At 45.6% G+C, this 18,572-nt stretch overlaps 1 protein-coding gene across 1 annotated transcript in view; it reads left to right on the forward strand.

The window, feature by feature from the left end:
- RUVBL1 (RuvB like AAA ATPase 1) overlaps positions 1-18,572 on the forward strand; it is a 44,335-nt gene that overhangs the window by 10,803 nt on the left and 14,960 nt on the right. The window contains exons 3-7 of the mRNA XM_060631922.3: positions 2,053-2,185; positions 10,636-10,787; positions 14,569-14,658; positions 15,450-15,599; positions 17,321-17,384. Of these exons, the coding sequence (XP_060487905.1) occupies positions 2,053-2,185; positions 10,636-10,787; positions 14,569-14,658; positions 15,450-15,599; positions 17,321-17,384 (589 nt within the window). The remainder of the gene's footprint in view (positions 1-2,052; positions 2,186-10,635; positions 10,788-14,568; positions 14,659-15,449; positions 15,600-17,320; positions 17,385-18,572) is intronic.

An 18,572-nucleotide genomic window follows, 5' to 3' on the forward strand; every position in this document is an offset into this window, starting at 1 on the left:
ATTTTTGCTTTTAATTCCCTTGCCTTTGGGGATGTATCAAGTAAGAAATTGCTGTGGCTGAGGTCAGAGAGGTCTTTTCCTGCTTTCTCCTCTAGGGTTTTGATGGTTTCCTGTCTCACATTCAGTTCCTTTATCCATTTTGAGTTTATTTTTGTGAATGGTGTCAGAAAGTGGTCTAGTTTCAACCTTCTGCATGTTGCTGTCCAGTTCTCCCAGCACCATTTGTTAAAGAGACTGTCTTTTTTCCATTGGATGTTCTTTCCTGCTTTGTCAAAGATTAGTTGGCCATACTTTTGTGGGTCTAGTTCTGTGGTTTCTATTCTATTCCATTGGTCTATGTGTCTGTTTTTGTGCCAATACCATGCTGTCTTGATGATGACAGCTTTGTAGTAGAGGCTAAAGTCTGGGATTGTGATGCCTCCTGCTTTGGTCTTCTTCTTCAAAATTACTTTGGCTATTCGGGGCCTTTTGTGGTTCCATATGAATTTTAGGATTGCTTGTTCTAGCTTCGAGAAGAATGCTGGTGCAATTTTGATTGGGATTGCATTGAATGTGTAGATAGCTTTGGGTAATATTGACATTTTAACAATATTTATTCTTCCAACCCATGAGCACGGAGTGTTTTTCCATTTCTTTATATCTTCTTCAATTTCCTTCATAAGCTTTCTATAGTTTTCAGCATACAGATCTTTTACATCTTTGGTTAGATTTATTCCTAGGTCAGATACCTCGATTTTTATATGAAATTTCCCAACATTAAAAAATGGGTAACAGATTGAGTTTAAAAACACACATGACACTCAGCAGGGCAAAACAGAACTGGGCTGTGGGCAATGAGTTTACAACTCGTGATTTAATCCAGGACTTTGATTTGGCAGGTGAGGAGATAGGGCAGCAGAGGTTTGCCATGCACCCAGGGTCACGGTAAGAATTAGTTGCCGAACCAGCACTACAACCCAGTTTTTGCCCTTTCCACCAGTGCTTTTTGTGCTACATCACATGCTGCTTCTCTAGCAGATGCTACCATCTTAAAACGATCACCAGCATGGCACTGAAAAGAAAATCTGAGAGGAACCTCTGCTGGGCCAGTTTTAAAATCCTGTCTCAGGGTGCACTTTGTTGTTCTGGGCAAGCTTGTTTTCTTGCTTAGCCCTGACCCCTTGGGAACTGACCTTACTTAGGCTCTTGTTTCAAAGTTGAGGAAAGATGAAAACAGCATTAAAATGCTATGGCATCTCCCTGTCCTGTACCAGCTTTAAAGCATTGGCTTTTCATACTTGATATTTGACGATACATCTATTTGGTCTGCTTGTGTTTAGCATCTGTCAGCTGTAGTTATCTTTTGTAGTTTACTAGGGCATGTTCAAGTGTAACTTGGGACCAGCTCATTGCTTGAGAATCTAGCTCCCACATCCTTCTTCACCGTGTGTGGGCCACTCAATCCAAAGCGAACATCACGTAATTCATTCTTTGGTTAGTGTTTTCTGATGCTCTCCAGGTTGGTGTCCTCCCATGCCTGTAAAAACAGAGAGTAGTATCTCAGAGACTGGAGCGGTGTTCCGAGCCCTGTTTTGATATCGAGGGGACAGTTTGGGAAGTCTACTAATTACGATGGCAACAACGATCTTTGGAACCCTACTACTGCCAGAGTTCAAGTTCCCACTCTGCCCTTTTCTAGATTATGATTCCCAGGACATGTTATTTTACCTCTCCTGTGTCTCAGTTTCCCTATTTGTAATGTGGGGAAAGTTCAGTGTGTAGCTCATAGGCAAGTGGGAGGGTCACGTGATGCACTTAGAGTCGGGCCTCACTGGTGTCAGTGAGTGATAACTGTGGTAATTACAGGGATGATTAAAGGTGCCATTTAGGTTATAAATCGACTGTCCACAAAAGTCATTCAGCATTTATTGTGTGAAACATGCCAAATGATGTTGAAACTAAAAGGACTAGATTTTCAGTTATTCCTGATTCATAATTTTTTGATAGGATATGTTTCTGAATTATCATATTTTCAAGAATGTAAAACAAGTGCATTCCCATTGTTCTCTGTAGACAGCTCTGGCTCTGGCTATCGCTCAGGAGCTGGGCAGTAAGGTCCCCTTCTGCCCAATGGTGGGGAGTGAAGTTTACTCCACGGAGATCAAGAAGACGGAGGTGCTGATGGAGAACTTCCGCAGGGCCATCGGTGAGTATCACGTCTGTGGTAAGAGTTGTTCTCATTTGCCCAGTTCGCTGAAGCTGCTTCGTTGTGCAAACACCTTTTCAGCTTGTATTTGTTGTGCTACCATTTTTCTTTTGGCACCATTAGTGTTATCTTCGCAAGCCAAACAAAAACCCAACTTTTCTAGTTGAAGTGTTTTAGCAGTCAGAAAATGTAGACCCTGGCTACGGGACTGGGGTTTTTCACATGACAAAGTAGATGTGGCCATAAAATGATTTTTTAAAAAACAAGTCAGATTTTCCCGGCAGCCTTATTATGCTTTTAGAGGTGACTGTCCAGTGAGAAGGTTTGGAATTATGCCATCAACTTTGTGTGTCGCGATGCTAGAATGTCCCCGGTCCTGGATGTTGAGCCAGAAGAATTGTGGCCTGTCAGAGAGTGAGGAAACCATGGGGGGATGGGCAGAGGTTTGAGCTTACAGGGTTTGGTGCTTGTTACATGGCAGGGCCCCCCTCAACATTGATTATAGCTTTTTGTTCCCCCAAGAGGAATTCTCTGTCTTCATTTTGCATATGATGACACAGAGTCTCAGGACGTTACACGACTTGCCTACAGTGACCCAGCTAGTGAGTAGCAGCACTGTAGTCTGAACCTATAGCTCTCAGATTCTAGAGCCTGTGCTCTGAAGACCTGCAATGAGAAGAAAATGGCCTCTCCCAAATAGTTATGTCTTCTCCACTAGGAGGTCTGGGCCTGTCTCCCTGCCCCATTTTTGTTGCCCTCGCTCTGGGAAAATCCCAGTGTCCCTCACATCTAGAAATAGTTTATTCCTTTTAAGATACTAAAAACTGTTTAATGTGTGTCTGCACATGTGGGAGCCTATCTCTAGGATACAGTTGCTGAGTCATGGGTTATGAACTCTTGTCATAGCGCCTGTACAGTTTTCCAGGCCCTTTGGTTGTCAAAACAAGGTGAGCATTCTTCAGAAGGAAATTTACTGGAAAGCTTGGAGGAAATGACGAAAGTTTAAGCAAGAGTGGATTTGTCTAACCCAGAATCCTTGCCTTAAGAATGCTAAAGTCTAGGTCAGGGGTGAAATCATGTAGGGTCTTAAGCACGATTAGGGCTTTGCATCTGTCACTGAGTGAAAAGAGAAGCAATTAAAGAGTGGTTTTGATTGTCCAAGGATCCCTCTGGCTGGGGCATGGAGAGTGGACAGTGAGAAGAGTGAGGGGACAGTGGGGAGACTGTGAGGTGCCTAAGCAGGAGATGGCAGTGGCTTGGACCTGGTGGTGGTGGCAGAGGTGATAAGAAATGGTCAGATTCTGGATCTAGTTGGATGGTGGGGCTGACAGGATTGCCCAGAGGATTAGATTTGGGGCTGTAAAGAAAGAGAGGTGGCCATTTTGGGGGATAGGAAAGTCTGGAGAGGAGCAGACTGGGTGTTGATTGAACGTCTGCTATGGACAGAGTATCTCCTGTGGCCCCAGTTCCTGGCACATAGTGGGGCTCAGTGAAGTTTTTCTGAATGAGAGAAGGGACTGGGCTTTTAAAGCAGGTAGAAAACAGAAGCCTTTAGCCGAAGAAAGATAGCCCTCAGTCTGTGTCTGGTGATAGACATACTCCGCTTGGTCTGCACAGGGTTTTTTAAAATAAATGTTGCATTGGTTGCCAGTGTTTAGAAATTGGGAAATGTCCTATGAAATCCTTCTTTCTGGCTTCCTGAGAGAAGCTTTCCTTCCCACACAGCAGCAGTCGGGTGGGGCTGAGCAGGGCCCCTTTCCAGAGCGGGGCCCGCCCTCCAGCCTGCCGCCGTCCCTGGGATACCGGCCCTGCTTCTTCATGTCACCCGCCAGGCGCTCGCCCACACCAGGTCCCTGCGATCGCTGGAGTGTGGGACTCTTGTTCTAAGCCAGAGACCCTGCAAGCTGTGTCTGTAGGCTTTGTGTTGTGTAGGTATGGACTTTTTTTTTTTTTTAACTGTAAAGTATTTCTTACTGGAAATCTTTTTTACTGTGAAACATTGAATTTTTTTGGTGGCTGTTATAAACTGAAATATAACATACTTAGAGAAAAGTATGTAAAGCATGCCTGTAGTTTAACAATTTCTTATGAGGTCAATGCTTATGCCGTCACCGCTCAGCTCAGGGAACGGAACAGGGCCAGCACTGCAGCTGTCATTCTGGCCCTGGCTGGCCACAGCCCCTCCCCTCTCCCACACCAATCCCAGAGGGTTGTGTGGCCACGGCCTCTGTGCTCGTCAGAGCCTGTACAGCAGTGTGGCTGAATTTTGCCCTTTTCTTTTCTTTCTTTCTTTTTTAAAGTTTATTTGTTTATATTGAGAGAGAGAGATTGAGATTGAGCAGGGGGAGGTGCAGAATCCTATACCAGCATTGTCCATGACTGTCAAACGCTGGGAAAACTCCAATATCCATCAAATGTGTAAGAGATGCTTAAATGTGGCTTATTCATACTGTCAGCACGGAGCCTGACGTGGGGCTCGAACTCACAAACCATGAGATTATGCCCTGAGCTGAAACCCAGAGCCGGTCGCTTAACTGACTGAGCCACCCAGGTGCCCTGTATTTCGCCCTTTAAACGTCTTCTAAATGGAACCTGGTTTAGGTGTTGTTCCTTTAGCAGCATTGATGTTTGTGAGGTTCAGCGGGTGTCATTACATGTTTGGCCGTCTTTGGACTTTTGCATCGTATCTGGAATAAGGGTGGAAATGGGTCACAGGACCCAGGATTTATAAAATCTTTCTCTGAGTGCCTTCTAAAAACTTAATGAACATGTGGCAAAGATCGTATTTAACTCACTAATTAAGATGCTACAACTGGCCAAATAACCTAGCACTTTCAATATGTATTTTTAATTATTAAAAAGAAATATTTTTCTGCCCTTGATAAAATCTGACAAAACTGACTTTCGCACACGTGCGTGCGTTTAGGTTGCATGAACTTTAATGCTCTGCAGTTTGAAAAAATAGAGATAAATTTCCTAGGTATCTATTTTGCGATTTGCCATTTTTGAGGGGAGGGGCAGCGTAGTTCTTTTGATGGCAGTGAGGTAAAGAGAATTTCTTGATCCTGCCACAGAATAAAAAGGCAGGCCATTGACTGTCTTCAAAAAGGAACCCTGCCCATCTTCCTCTGCCTTTGAATTCCTGTGAAGTTGGCAGAGGGGTGGGGAGGAAGCGGTAAGCTGACCAGAAATAAAAAGCAAGGAGTCTGTGCTGTTTCCTTGACGTGATGAAGGTCCCTGTCAGGGATTTAGAAACCTGAGCCAGCAGATGAAACCTGTGTCATTTGTGTTGCCGGTGCCAGAGATAGCGCCAGCTCGGCCCCTTCCCTGGCTAACAGCCGCTTTCATTGTCCGTCACCCACATCCCCTGCCTGCTTGTCAGCACAGAGCGACTTCTAAACAAATACGGGCACTAGTGAGAGACGGGAATGCCTTTCTTCCCCACTCAAGGAATTTCATGTCATGGTCATTAACAGGAAATAGAGGGAAGCATTCCACTGGAAGGAATTTATCTCTGTGGGATATAAAATTGTTGATTGAAAAAAAAATCCAAGTTCATTTTAAAAGTACAGAATTTTCCAAGTATGTCACAGGCTTCTGATACATTCATGTAGTTTGGAAAATTTTTGTCTCGATGTTCAGGAATTGAGAGTTTGGTAAGGCAAAAATGTAACACAACATCTCTTTTGGGGCTGTTCCAAAACTTCCATTTGTAGGCTATCAGATTGACTGAAGGTAGAGTAGAACTTTTCCTTAACTTCAGTATCTGAGAGAGTCTTTGTCCTGGTTGGGTTTCTGGAGAAAGAAGGCAACCGCTCCAAAGATAAGATAATGACCACATTTAAAAATGTGAAGTGATCGAGAGTGTCTGACCCCATTGGCGGTGTTTCTTTGTGCCGCTGGGCTATTTGCATATCAGAACAGAGGTGGCTTGATGGTGAGGACACCCAAACCATATCTGGGCTACCTGTCATCAGAAGTGGTTCGTGTCTCTACATTGTGAGCAGAACAGAGTTCTTCATTCCTTCTTACGTGAGTGGTTCTCAGCTGTGACTGTACATTGGCATCATCCAGGGAACAGTCCCAACCCCTGAGATTTCAGGCAGATGGTCTGAGTACAGCCAGGGCAGGAAAAATAGTAGAAACCTCTCGTGATTCTAAAGGGTGAGAGCCATGATGTTTACTCCAGCTGAGGTTTAGAGCAGTGTTCCCAAAACTTAAGCCAGCAGTGTTCCTCCTTCGCCAGGTCTTACCAGTTTTACTTACTTAAATATTTCTTTTTAAAATGACGTGGTACTTTTGTGTGCACATACAGTAAAGTGCACGGGAGCATTAAGCGTATAGCTCTGTGAATTGTCATACATGGAAAACCCATGCCGCCAGCATCCAGTCAAGAAAGAGAGTATTGCCAATACCCCAGAGTGCCCTTCATGTCTGCCCCCAATCTCCATTCTTCCTTCCTCCCCGCCCCCCCACATTAACAACTGTCTTGATTCTAACATTATGGTTGTAGTTATGCCTGTTTTTGAACCTCATATACGCAGTCATGCAGTATGTATTCTTCTGTGTTTGGCTTCTTTTCCACAAAGTTATGTTTGTGAGATTCATCAGTATTGTTGTATTTAGAATAATTCTTTTTCACTGCTCCGTGATATTCTATTGTGTGAATAAGCCACATTTAGGCATCTCTTCCACATTTGACGGATATTGGAGTTTTCCCAGTGTTTGATAGTCATGGACAATGCTGCTATGACCGTTACTGGCCATGTCCCTTGGTGCACACGTGCGCCCATACCTAGTGGGTATATACCTAAGAGCTGAATTACAGGGATACAGGATATTCATGTGTTCAACTTTAGGAGACGTCAGTTCTAAAGCATTTGTATCAATTTATACTCCCATTCACAGTGCAAACCTTCCTGCTGTTCTGCGTCCTCACCAACTCTTGGAATTGTCATCCTTTTAATTGTAATGATTCTTGAGGTTGTCGAATAGTATTTCATTGTTTTTTTTTTCTTTTTAGTTTGGAAATTTTCAAATGTACAAAAAGTGGTCAAATGCTGACCTTCCCACATGGTCTCATCACCAGGCTTCAGCTCATAGTTGATCTTGATTGATCTGTGGCCCCCATTATTCCCCTCCCAGATTCTTTTGAAGTTAATGGCAGACCTGCTTTTTCATCCATAAATATTTCAGTATGTGTCTCTGAAAAATAAGGACTTAAAGGAAACCCCATTGTACCACTGTCCTGCCTAGAATAAACAATATATTCCTTAATATCATCAAATATCTAGTTAGTATTCAAATTTCCAGTTGTCTTGTGTCACAGTGTGCTTTTTCTTTTTTGAAGATTTTTTTAATTATTGTTTGAATCAGGACACAATCTATCTGCATGATAGATTAGTTGATATGTGTCTTCTATCTTTTTAACCTATGGGTTTCCCTTACATTTGTGTTCTTTCCTTGGGGCAAAACATGAATTTGCTGGAGACTGGGCTCACACCCAAGGGCTGGCAGAAAGGACCGCTGAGGTCTGTGGACACATGTTACCTGGAAGAGGAAGGACAGAGCAAGTGTTGTGGGAAAGGCAGTCAGTGAGCTGGGGCCCTGTGGTGTAGTGTGGTGTGGTGGGAAGAAGCTGGTCTCAGAACCAGAAGACTTGCACACTTGTCCCAGGTCTACCACGAGGGAGGAAAGGACCCTTTGCTCCAGTTCCCGGAGCTGACTTCCCCTCTGTAAAATGACCTAAAGAGTCCTCACTCTGGCTGTTTCACGGGGCTAGGTTGGGATGTGGTGGCACCTCCTCTTGTCCTCACGATACCAGTGCAGGATCAAATGAGGCAGTGACATGCAAGCCCTCCACAGACTGGCGGGAGGGCTGCTTCTGTGGGCTAAGAGGCTGCCACAGCCAGAGGTTTATAGTATAGTATGTTCCTACTGGTGTGGCCCACGGCTTTCCTAAACGTAGGGACTCCTTCTGTACCCATCTTCAACTAGTATGACCCAAGGATGTTTTCCTCCTTGCCTTTGAACCGATGACATGTACAGTGACTTAAAATTATTTTCTTGTTGATGTAGAATTCTTGGAAAACAGATGCATTAGCTGTTAACTAACCTGTGGTGGGCATGGTTTCAGAGAAAGCCATTTGTATCTCTAGACTCAGACTTTGGGAATTTGGGAGAGCTTGTGCATGCACGTGTGTGTGTGTGTGTGTGCTTTCAGAGCAGCCGTGTTCAGTGGTATGCGTTTGTTTTTCTGTCTTAAGAAAACCTTTATTTGCAGGGTGTTTGGGTGGCTCAGTCAGTTAAATGTCCCACTCTTGATCTCAGGGTGGTGAGTTCAAGCCCCTGTGTTGGGCGCCATGCTGGTTGTGGAGCTTACTTATAAATACATACATACATACATACATACAAAAATCCTAGCAGAGTTAAAAAAAAACAAAGAAAATCTTTAGTTATTAGTAATTATCATTGCTTTGTTAGAAAAACTCATGGGGCGCCTGGGTGGCTCAGTCAGTTAAGTGTTTTACTCTTGATTTCGGCTCAGGTCATGATCACACGGTTCATGGGTTCGAGCCCCACATAGGGCTTAGTGCTGACCATGCAAAGCCTTCTTGGGATTGTCTTGCTCTCTCTCTCTCAAGATAAATAAATAAACTTAAAAAAATTAAAAAAATTTTTTAACGTTTATTCATTTTTGAGAGACAGAGAGACACAGCACGAGCAGGGAATGGGCAGAGAGAGGGAGACACAGAATCTGAAACAGGCTCCAGGCTCTCAGCTGTCAGCACAGAGCCTGACACAGGGCTCGAACCCAGGAAATGTGAGATCATGACCTGAGCCGAAGTCAGATGCTCAACCGATTGAGCCACCCAGGTGCCTCAAACTTAAAAAAATGTTTAAAAGAAAAGAAAAACCCAATTTTCTTGTTGTTATTTTAATGTGTTATTAAAGATTATATATATGTGTGTGTGTATGTATGTGGATACATACATACACACAGGAAGAAAACATAATCATAGGTATATAACTCAGTGAGTTTTCATACAGTCAGCATACTCGTGTACCCTACACCCAGATCAAAAGACCAGTACTAGAACTCCAAAAGCTCCTTGTGCCCCCTCCAGTCACTCTTCCCTGCAGGGGCATGCCTGTGTTGACTTTGGAGGCAAAAAACGTTTGATCCAGATGAGGCCTGGGTTTCAGGGTTGGGGGTGTCATGGTGGACCTGGGCTATTGCATCACATGGCAACTTCCTTAGAGATCTTGGACATTACGGAGAATACGCGGAAGTATCTGTAGACAGATTTCTTCGGTATTGGATGGTCTGCCTGATGGCACTCCCTTTCCCCTTGCATTTATCCATTTTTGTGTGTGGCTATTGACTGTCTAGCAGAGGGGGAGTCAGGTCTCCAGAGTCCCCGCAATCCCATGTGTGAGTGCTGGGTGGGAGGCACAGGTTGCCATGGGAGTCATTGGAGGGTAAAGAAGAAGGGTGTGTCAGGCAAGCTTTCTAGAAGGAGTAAGTATTTCAGCTGGGGAGTTGGCAAAGCCAGAAAGGAGGGAAGAGTACTTTAGGCAGCAAAAACATTATATAAAAAGGCACTGAGACCATGTTGTAAAAATTAATTTGGTAACAATTCTTTGTTTGCCAACAACATTTATTGACTAGCTTATGTGGTTGATGTTTCAAACAAGGAGAGACATTTGCCTTCACTTATGATATTCTAATCTGAAAACTGTGAATGCTTTATTATAGGGTGAGGGGGGGTGGTTTTGGGGTTGTGGCCTTGGAAAACTTCTAGAACAACCCACTGCAAATGCTGAATGACAACTGGGTATTTCTTCTTGGGGTGTGCACCAAGGGTCAGTCAGAGGCCCAGAACATTTGGCAGGTCACATATCACTTGCTGTTGGCACGGACCTCTAATTAACATAGCATACCTAGCTCAGGTCTGTTGGTGACACAAGGGATGTAAGAGTTATTCCATTGGTTCTGAAATTTTTTTTCAAGAATCAAAAACACAAGAAACAAGGGTAGATGTAGTTGCTGCTCTAGTGGAGTAGAATGGTTGGGGTTCAGAGATTGGATTAGAGGCTAAAGCTCGATTTCACCCCCTTGGAGGTGGAACAGATGGCGGAAACAATTTTGAGAATTGTAGCTTGTCCAATTAATTCTAGATTTGAACCGACAAGTCCCTTTGAAAAGTTGAAATAAAATTGTCTGCGTTCTGACTAGCAGTTTACAGTTTACAGTTACAGTATTTTCCTATCCAGTACTTTTCTACCCTTGGATGTACATTATTAGTAAAGCTGACTTGTCAGTCGTTGTGACATGGAAGGTTTGTGGCTAGAAAGGCTATTAAGGACTTACGTAAGAGAGAGAGGGGATACGGATCTGTGAGAGAGAGTTCTGCTTCTTACTGGAGCTCACCTGCCGTCTCTTCCAGGGCTGCGGATAAAGGAGACCAAAGAAGTTTATGAAGGCGAAGTCACAGAGCTGACTCCGTGTGAGACAGAGAACCCCATGGGGGGATACGGGAAGACCATTAGCCATGTGATCATAGGACTAAAAACGGCCAAAGGAACCAAACAGCTGAAAGTGAGTATGTGTTTATCCTCTCTTTTCTCTTGCCTCAGAATCTCTGCACTGCGTGGCCTTGGGCAAGTGGTGTAACCGCTCAGTGTCCCATTTTGCTCTGTGCACTGTGGGTGATGATACGTCACAGGGCCATTTGAGGATGTTTTGTGTACGGAGCAGTACCTAGAATAGGGCAAGTACACAGGGAGACTCAGTAAAGATAGCTCTTGCTTTTCTCATTCACTCCTGTGAAACTGTGCGTTAAGACATGAGCTGCGTGCCCACCATCGTGTATCCTGTATTGTGACCATGTGTCAAAGGTCACGGGCCTGTCTCTGAACCTGTGGATTCATTTTTCAGATATCAGTGCCCATGCTTCCAGAAAGAAGCAGCAGTGACTAATCTGGTAAGAGTCGTGTATGGATGTGTATGGATGACGAATGGACATCTCAAGGGGCCAAACACAGAATCCTGACTGCCAATTCCTTTTAGGAGTCAGGGCCCCGAAACCTATAATAGCTTTAGCGGTTGGTTCTGCTCAGGCTACAGCTTTGTGGAGAAACCATAGTGGTGGCAGCGTGGGGCCCTCGATTATGCCCCTCAGACACTTGTCTGTCAACCTTGAGGATGCGGGTGGCAGGGGCACCTGGGGGAAGAGTGTGGTTTGGAGGCCGACAAAGTCTGAAAGAGAGACCAGCCTCTGCTGCTGACAGCGGTGTGGCTTTTGGCAAGTTACTTAATCTCTGAGCAGTAGTTTCTTTGTCTGTTAAATGGGGATAATGGTTGCCTATCTCATGGAGTTCTTAGAAGGATATAAAAGTGGTAGCTTTGGGTGTAGCCCCAGTTACCTAGGAAGTGGTAGCTGTTGATGTTACTGTGAGAGCCTTTAGTTAGAGAAATGGGACGATTGGGATTGTAGGTATTGTCTTATTGTTATTTATAATAAACAGTATTATAATAGTTATAAAAGCATTATAGCTCTTACTTACTGGATGTGGCAGGCCCGGGCTAAGTGCTTTAACAAATACTTCATTTGTTGTTATTTATAGCTTTCTACATGTGTATGTGCCACGTGTATAGTTTCCCTCATGTTACAGATAAGGGAACTGAGCCTGCATAAAGAGGTTAATAAGCAGGTGTCCTAGGGTCCTACAGCCTGTTAACAGGGAGAGCAGACTCTGCATCCCAACTGTTATGCTGTCCCTCCAACTTGCTGTGTGACCTTCAGGAGTCAGTTGAGCTCTCTGGGCCTCCGGGTGCCCATCTGTGAACTGTGGTAGGTTGACCATATAATGTCTCCATCTTCACTCTCTTCTGCGATTTTATGGTTCTTTGATCCTGTAAGGTGGTTTCTTGGTCACTGCTTTATGGAGATCATAAAAATGTCACTTCTTCAGAGGGTCATTTTTCTTTTTCCTAACAGGGTTTCCATCTCAGGAGCTTACCTCTGCAAATATCTCTTTTAAACCTCCCCCTCATCTCTCCCATTCTGTATTAATTAGATTTCTTAGTAGGATCTGCCGCCTTTCCAGTAATTACATCTTCAGTCAATTCATTTGGGAAATTAACCGATATTAAAGTGCTTGAGGCAAAAAAAAAAAAAAAAAAAAAAAAGGACCCCTCCCCATTGTAGGATAGCTGAAGTCAGTCCTGCTGTTTACATTCCTGCCCTCCATCAGGCTGCTTTGCACAGTTTCTTCAAGAAAATAACAGAAGCGGGGCACTTGGGTGGCTCAGTCAGTTAAGCATCCAACTCTTTTGTTTCAGCTCAGGTCATGATCTTGCAGTTTGTGAGTTTGAGTCCCACGTCGGGCTCTGCGCTGACAGCAGGGATCCTGCTTGAGAGTCTCTATTTCCCTCTCTCCCTGCCCCTCCGCCACTCATGCTGTCTCTGTCTCTCTCCAAATAAATAAATGAAGCTTAAAAAAAAAAAGAAAGAAAATAACACGAGAAAGAAAATAAATTTTTCTTCTTCCCAGATGAGTACTTCTAGCTCCTTTGAGCATATGTACAAAATACTTGGACAAACAGAGCTCAAATAGTTGGTGTAGGGGGGCGCCTGGGAGGCGCAGTTGGTTAAGCATCTGACTTCAGCTCAGGTCATGATCTTGCGGTTCGTGAGTTCAAGCCCCGCATCAGATTCTATGCTCACAGCTCAGAGCCTGGAGCCTGCTTTGGATTCTGTGTCTCCCGCTTGCTCTGTCCCTCTCCTGCTTGTGCTCTGTCTCTCTCAAAAATAAATAAAGATTTAAAAAATTAAGAATAAAAAAGAGAACTAGTTGGTATAGGTATTGACCATATTTGCCATCGCTATCACGTACCTCCCTCATGCCAGGCCTGTGTCATAAGCTCTGCTCCTTGTGCTCTAGGAGGTTACCAGGCCTCACCACGCCAGTGACACAAAGCCCCGAGCTTGTTCCTGTGGTTACTGTCTCTAACAGCTTTATTGAGATTTAATTTTAAATAAAATTCACCCATTTTAAATGTATAACTCTAGGAATTTTAATCTACTTACAGTGGTACAACCATCACCACCGTCCAACTTTAGAATATTTTCAGCACCCCAAAAGAAACCTCATGCCCATTGACAATAGTGCCCATTCCCACCCACACCTCCTGGCAACCACTAATCCATTTTCTGTTTCTGTGTATTTGTCCTTTCTGAACATTTCATGTAAATGGAGTCATACAAGCATGTGTTCTTTTGTCTCTGGGTTCTTTCATGGAGTCCTAGATTTTTACTCTTTAATTTTGAGACAAAGTTTTTTTCGCATTATAAAATACAAAGTTTAACTGAGAAACAGGTGTCCTTGAAGTTTAACAGAGAAACTTACTATTTTTTTTTTAGTTTATTTATTTTGTGTGAGAGAGAGAGAGAGAGCACACATGAGCAGGGAGGGGCACGCAGACAGGGAGAGAGAGAATCCCAAGCAGGCTCCATGCTCAGCACGATGCGGGGCTCAATCCCACAACTCTGGGATCATGACCTGGGCCGAAATCAAGTCAGACAGACGTTTCACCAACCAGGTGCCCCAAGAAACTTATGTTTAAATCCTGACTCCTGACAAAAGATGCTGTCCTAGAATATTAACATCAAAGGTAGCCTGAATCTGGATGATCCGGAGAAAAGCAGCAGTCTGCAAAATACACTCCTCTCCTTTTCTGGAGATTTAAGCAGGCAGGCCCAAGAGAACAGACATGGATTTGAATTAGAAGGCCTGGGAAAGATCCTGGTTTGTGTTTCCCTTTGGATATTTACACCTGGGTGCTGCTGTGTAGATGAGGAAACTGAGGCTCAGAGAGCCTTGTCTAAAATCACAACCACAAAGTGCCAGCCATAAAGAGCAAGCAGGTTCCAGCAGGTGCTTCACTTGCAGGAAGTTCCACCCTCACCTGAGGTGAGGAGGAGAAGAATTGAAGCAGGGAGAGCAACCCCAAAAGGGGGCGTTAGGGCCTGTGGTCCCCTGGACAGCGTAGACCTCACCTAAAAGCAGTCAGAGCCATATTTGCCATTTTGCGACCTCAGGAGTAAAAGGAAGGAGAATTCTAGATCTCCCCTTGTGCTCTCCTTGGGTGCCCTCACTCTCCTGCTATCTCTAGGACACACATCCCCAAAGCCATTGTTCTCCTATATCCACTCACACACACACGCACACACACACGCGCACAAATATACTTTCTCCATATAGTCATGAGGTAGCTACAAGTCTCTTGTGGAAAGGTACCTTACGGTGAGGTGGAAATAAATATTGTATTACAGTTCTCTGAGCCCCATGTTTTTGGGTTTTTTCTTTTTTTAAAGCTGGATCCCAGCATTTTTGAAAGTTTGCAGAAAGAGCGAGTAGAAGCTGGAGATGTGATCTACATCGAAGCCAACAGTGGGGCTGTGAAGGTGATGCTATGACTGGTTTGCGCGAGGAAGCCTGGGTTACAAGGGGGTTGTTTTCTCCAGGGGGTGCGGGGTGTGGGAGGGGGCTGGCATCTGGCACGATGCTGATGGAAGGTCAGCAGTTGCCCCTTTAGGTTTAATAAAGTTTGCTTTCCCTTTATCTTCCTGCTTTAACCTTCTCATGATTAAAACAGACAGTCTGTTCGAAAAATACTAAAACCTGCGTAGAGGGGGAGTACAGGGTGAGAAAGCAAAACAACTGTAGTCATTTTCAAATTGAAATGTGCAGCGTATTTAATCTTCCTTTTATCTCTTTGGTATTTTCTTCCCAAGATATATGCATGTGGAAGGGGATGCTGCATTAGTTGGCATTCTTTTTATATCTGATTTTCAGTGTCCTGTACAGTGTTCCTCACTGTTTAATGGATGAGCATAATACTTCATATCATACGATAAATCACCCACCTACAAAAGAGTCTGAACAGCTCCCTCCGTCTCCAGTTAATCTACTGGATTTGCCCTTTATCAGGAATTGCATACAGTTAAAAGAAAGAGAGGGGGGAAAGATTCTTGGAGAAAGTATCAGGTGTTTTTCAACGGGGTTTTTGGAGCCCAGTGATGAGCAGATAGCTTCCTTCTCTTGGCAGCAGGGGAGTGGGGCATATTTGGAGTTTGTCAAGTAGGCTGTCAGGCCTGCGGTTGGGAACTGAGACTTTTATCTCACTTAGCACTGTGCCATTTGGGGACTTGGCAGTGAAAACTCACCAGGCACTCGGGTTTCTCTCTTTTTGCAGAGGCAGGGCAGGTGTGATACCTACGCCACAGAATTCGACCTTGAAGCTGAAGAGTATGTCCCCTTGCCAAAGGGGGATGTGCACAAGAAGAAAGAAATCATCCAGGATGTGACCTTGCATGACTTGGATGTGGCCAATGCACGGCCCCAGGTGCTGCCTCGATGCCAGAGTGACCTGGCACTTGAGCCCTTTTGTGTGTGCACGGAAGCCCTGGGAAGCCCTGGGAATGAATTGTCAGACTCTTGCTGCCCATTTCTTAGGGCAGACAGTCCTTTTCTATCTGTAATGTTAAGCAATTAACATCGACATGAGCTACGAGCGACTCCTTTGTTCCAATTCAAATGCTCTAGTCACAGATGATTTCGTGTGTATTGTTTCTTATCCCAGCCAAGCCTCTGGCCCTGAGCTAGCCAGCTTCTTCTGTGGCTTCTCTCCAGCATCGGGCTCACGCTCATGCCTGGGATTCTCTGGGTGTTAACGGTGGAGGGCAGGAGTGTTCTTTGAGACCTTTGCAGGATTTCAGAAAGCCCGACAAAGCCGTGTCTTCCCCCCTGCTTAGCAGAATCTTCAGTGTTTCCGCTTTGAGCAGGAATTGTGTCTGCTCCTCATGCCGACAAGATGGATACTTACACCTTGACTGATAAACGTGGGGGAAATATAGTATGACTTTATGACATCTCTGGGAAATGTGTGATTTTAAAACCCCACCCCTTCCCTGCTGCTGGTCTTTCAGTTCAATTTCCTCTTGATCTTAAGAGAGTCCACCTCCTCACCAGCAGGGAATAGACTTTCTAACTTGAAATTTGACCCTTGGTGCTTTGCCCCTTGGAGCCTTGGCTGAGAGATTGGTGAAGAATTGTCTCGGACCTCCAGGTCCCTCAGTGTTAGAATGGCTGTCCCCAAACCAGCCTCCTGGGAGTGTTTGCCTTAGTTAGAGTGTTTGGCCAAGAGTTGGGAGTCAGGGATTGTGTCACTCCGACACTAATGAGCTCAGCCAGTTAGTCACTCTGTGTCCCCGGGTTTTCCATGATTTAGGGCTATCTGGTTTTGAGTTCCCTCCTCTGTGAAGAAGGCATTATAGTTCTTGTCCTGCAGGATCAAGTGTTGTAGGTTCTCAGGAAACATTTGCTACATTTTACAGCTGAACATTTAGCGAGCACCTCTGTGTCGCAGGGCGTGGCAACAATGGGATCCCTTAATCCCGTGCAGGTGACAAAACAGCACCTCTTGCTGATGGCACTGGGAGGGGCTGGGGGGACGGTCAGCAGTGGGCAGGTGGTGAGCAGCTCCAGGCCAGGACTACATTAATGTCACTGTGTAGTCGAGTCTAGTAAGGAGACACAGGAACGTAGATAAGTATGTCCTAACGCTTCCTTCCACAATCCCTCTGTCCCCAAGGGAACCAGAGCATCAGCAGAGGGCAGGGGCCTTTGACCTGAACTTTACGGGTAACTGGCGCTTCCCAGAAAAGAGATGGTGCTTCCTGGCAGGTGGACTAGAGTATGCCAAAGCACGGAAAGAATGTGGGTGTTCAGAGGAGGGTACAGTCCTGTGTGGCTAATCAGGGAGTGCTGATTGGAAAGGAAATGGCTGGAGAGGGAGACTAGGGTGGGCCCCACAGAGCTGGTACTTCCCACGAAGGGTTTTGCTCCTTCTCGCAGGCCGAGGGGAGCCTCTTAAAAATCCCTCTGTTTGGACGCTCCTCACGCTTTCCGTTGTGGGGGAGGGGTGGGGGAAGCGGTCTGGCTTCTCCACGCCTCAGGACCCTGTGTCCAGTTGACAGTGGTAACTGGTGTGATGGAGGTGGTGATGATGAGACACTTGCAGGTGCCTTAGAGAGCAGGACTGACTGTAAATCTTCTGTTTCGCAGGGCGGACAAGACATCCTGTCTATGATGGGCCAGTTAATGAAGCCAAAGAAGACCGAAATCACAGGTAAGAGAAATAGCAAGGCCTGTGAGCAAGATGCCGAGCTGTAGGGCCCTAGATTCTGGCATAGCATGAGAGGCTTTTCGAGTGAATCCCCAGACCTGAGGAAATGCCTTGGGACAGGTTCTTTCTTCCTCTTCATTCAGAGCCTGACCAGCCCGTGGCTGCATTAGACAGTTGTAAATAAAGCGCACTGTGTCTTGTCTGGCCCCGAGTGCTAGCACGGCCTCCTGGATGCACTTAGTATCCTTGCACTCGTCTGTGGAGATGGGGGCCGTCACAATCTCCTGTCCCTTTGAGGTCCCAGAAACGTGGGTTGTATCGGGCCAGCCGTGCAGGACAGCTCCTGCCGGAGCACCCCGAGCACGGCAAGCCCCGCCGCCTTAGTTCCCTGCAGTCACCCCACAGCTCCCAGCCTGCCCTGCTCAGCCTCCTGGGGCTCAGGAGTTTGGCAGAGTTTGGCAGGGATGCCGCTGCTCCCTTGTGGACCTTGGGTGTACCCTGCCTCTCTTCTCACCTGGTACGTCCCTCTTTTTTCTAATTACCACCTATGGCTCTGTCACCCTGAAAGGTTTTCTGTTTCACGTTAGCCCATGGAATGATCTGAGACCTTTCTATTAGAGTCGCCAAGACCAGTGTCTGTGCTGTAATCATTTTCACTATGCCTCCTCTTCTGACCAGCCCTGCCTCAAGGCTCTGGTGGCAGATGTGGCATCCGATCTTCCTTTTCTGTGTTTGTGAGCTGCTCCCTCCTGATGCTAGTGCAGGGGCTGGGCAGGAGAATGAGAACCGTGACCTTAGATGGTCCTCTTTGAACCTGAGAGCCCCGCCCCTCTAGAGCTCTGAAGTGGGACCTTTCCTCAGAGCCTGCAATTCTCCCAGATTTCCTGCCAGAGAGGCTTGTGAGAGGCCTGTTCACGCACCCTGTTCCTTCGCCTAGGCACTTGATTGAAAGTTAATTAACCTAAGCTTTGTCTACAGGGCCAAAAGAAAGGGTCATTTCCTGAGTGCAGAATGGAAAAATTTGCATATGAAAACTCACTTCACGCAGGGCTCCCCAACTCTGGGATGTGGCAGGGCACTAGGTGGGTGGATGTGAGCAATAAGGCAAAAGGTGAGGAATGCGACTGGGGGGAGGTGTGTGCCCTTGTGAAGACATGCAAAACTCAAAGCCATTTACAGACTTAACAAGAC

Source organism: Panthera onca, chromosome A2 (assembly GCF_046562875.1).
Source record: "Panthera onca isolate mPanOnc1 chromosome A2, mPanOnc1 haplotype 2, whole genome shotgun sequence".
NCBI lineage: Eukaryota > Metazoa > Chordata > Mammalia > Carnivora > Felidae > Panthera > Panthera onca.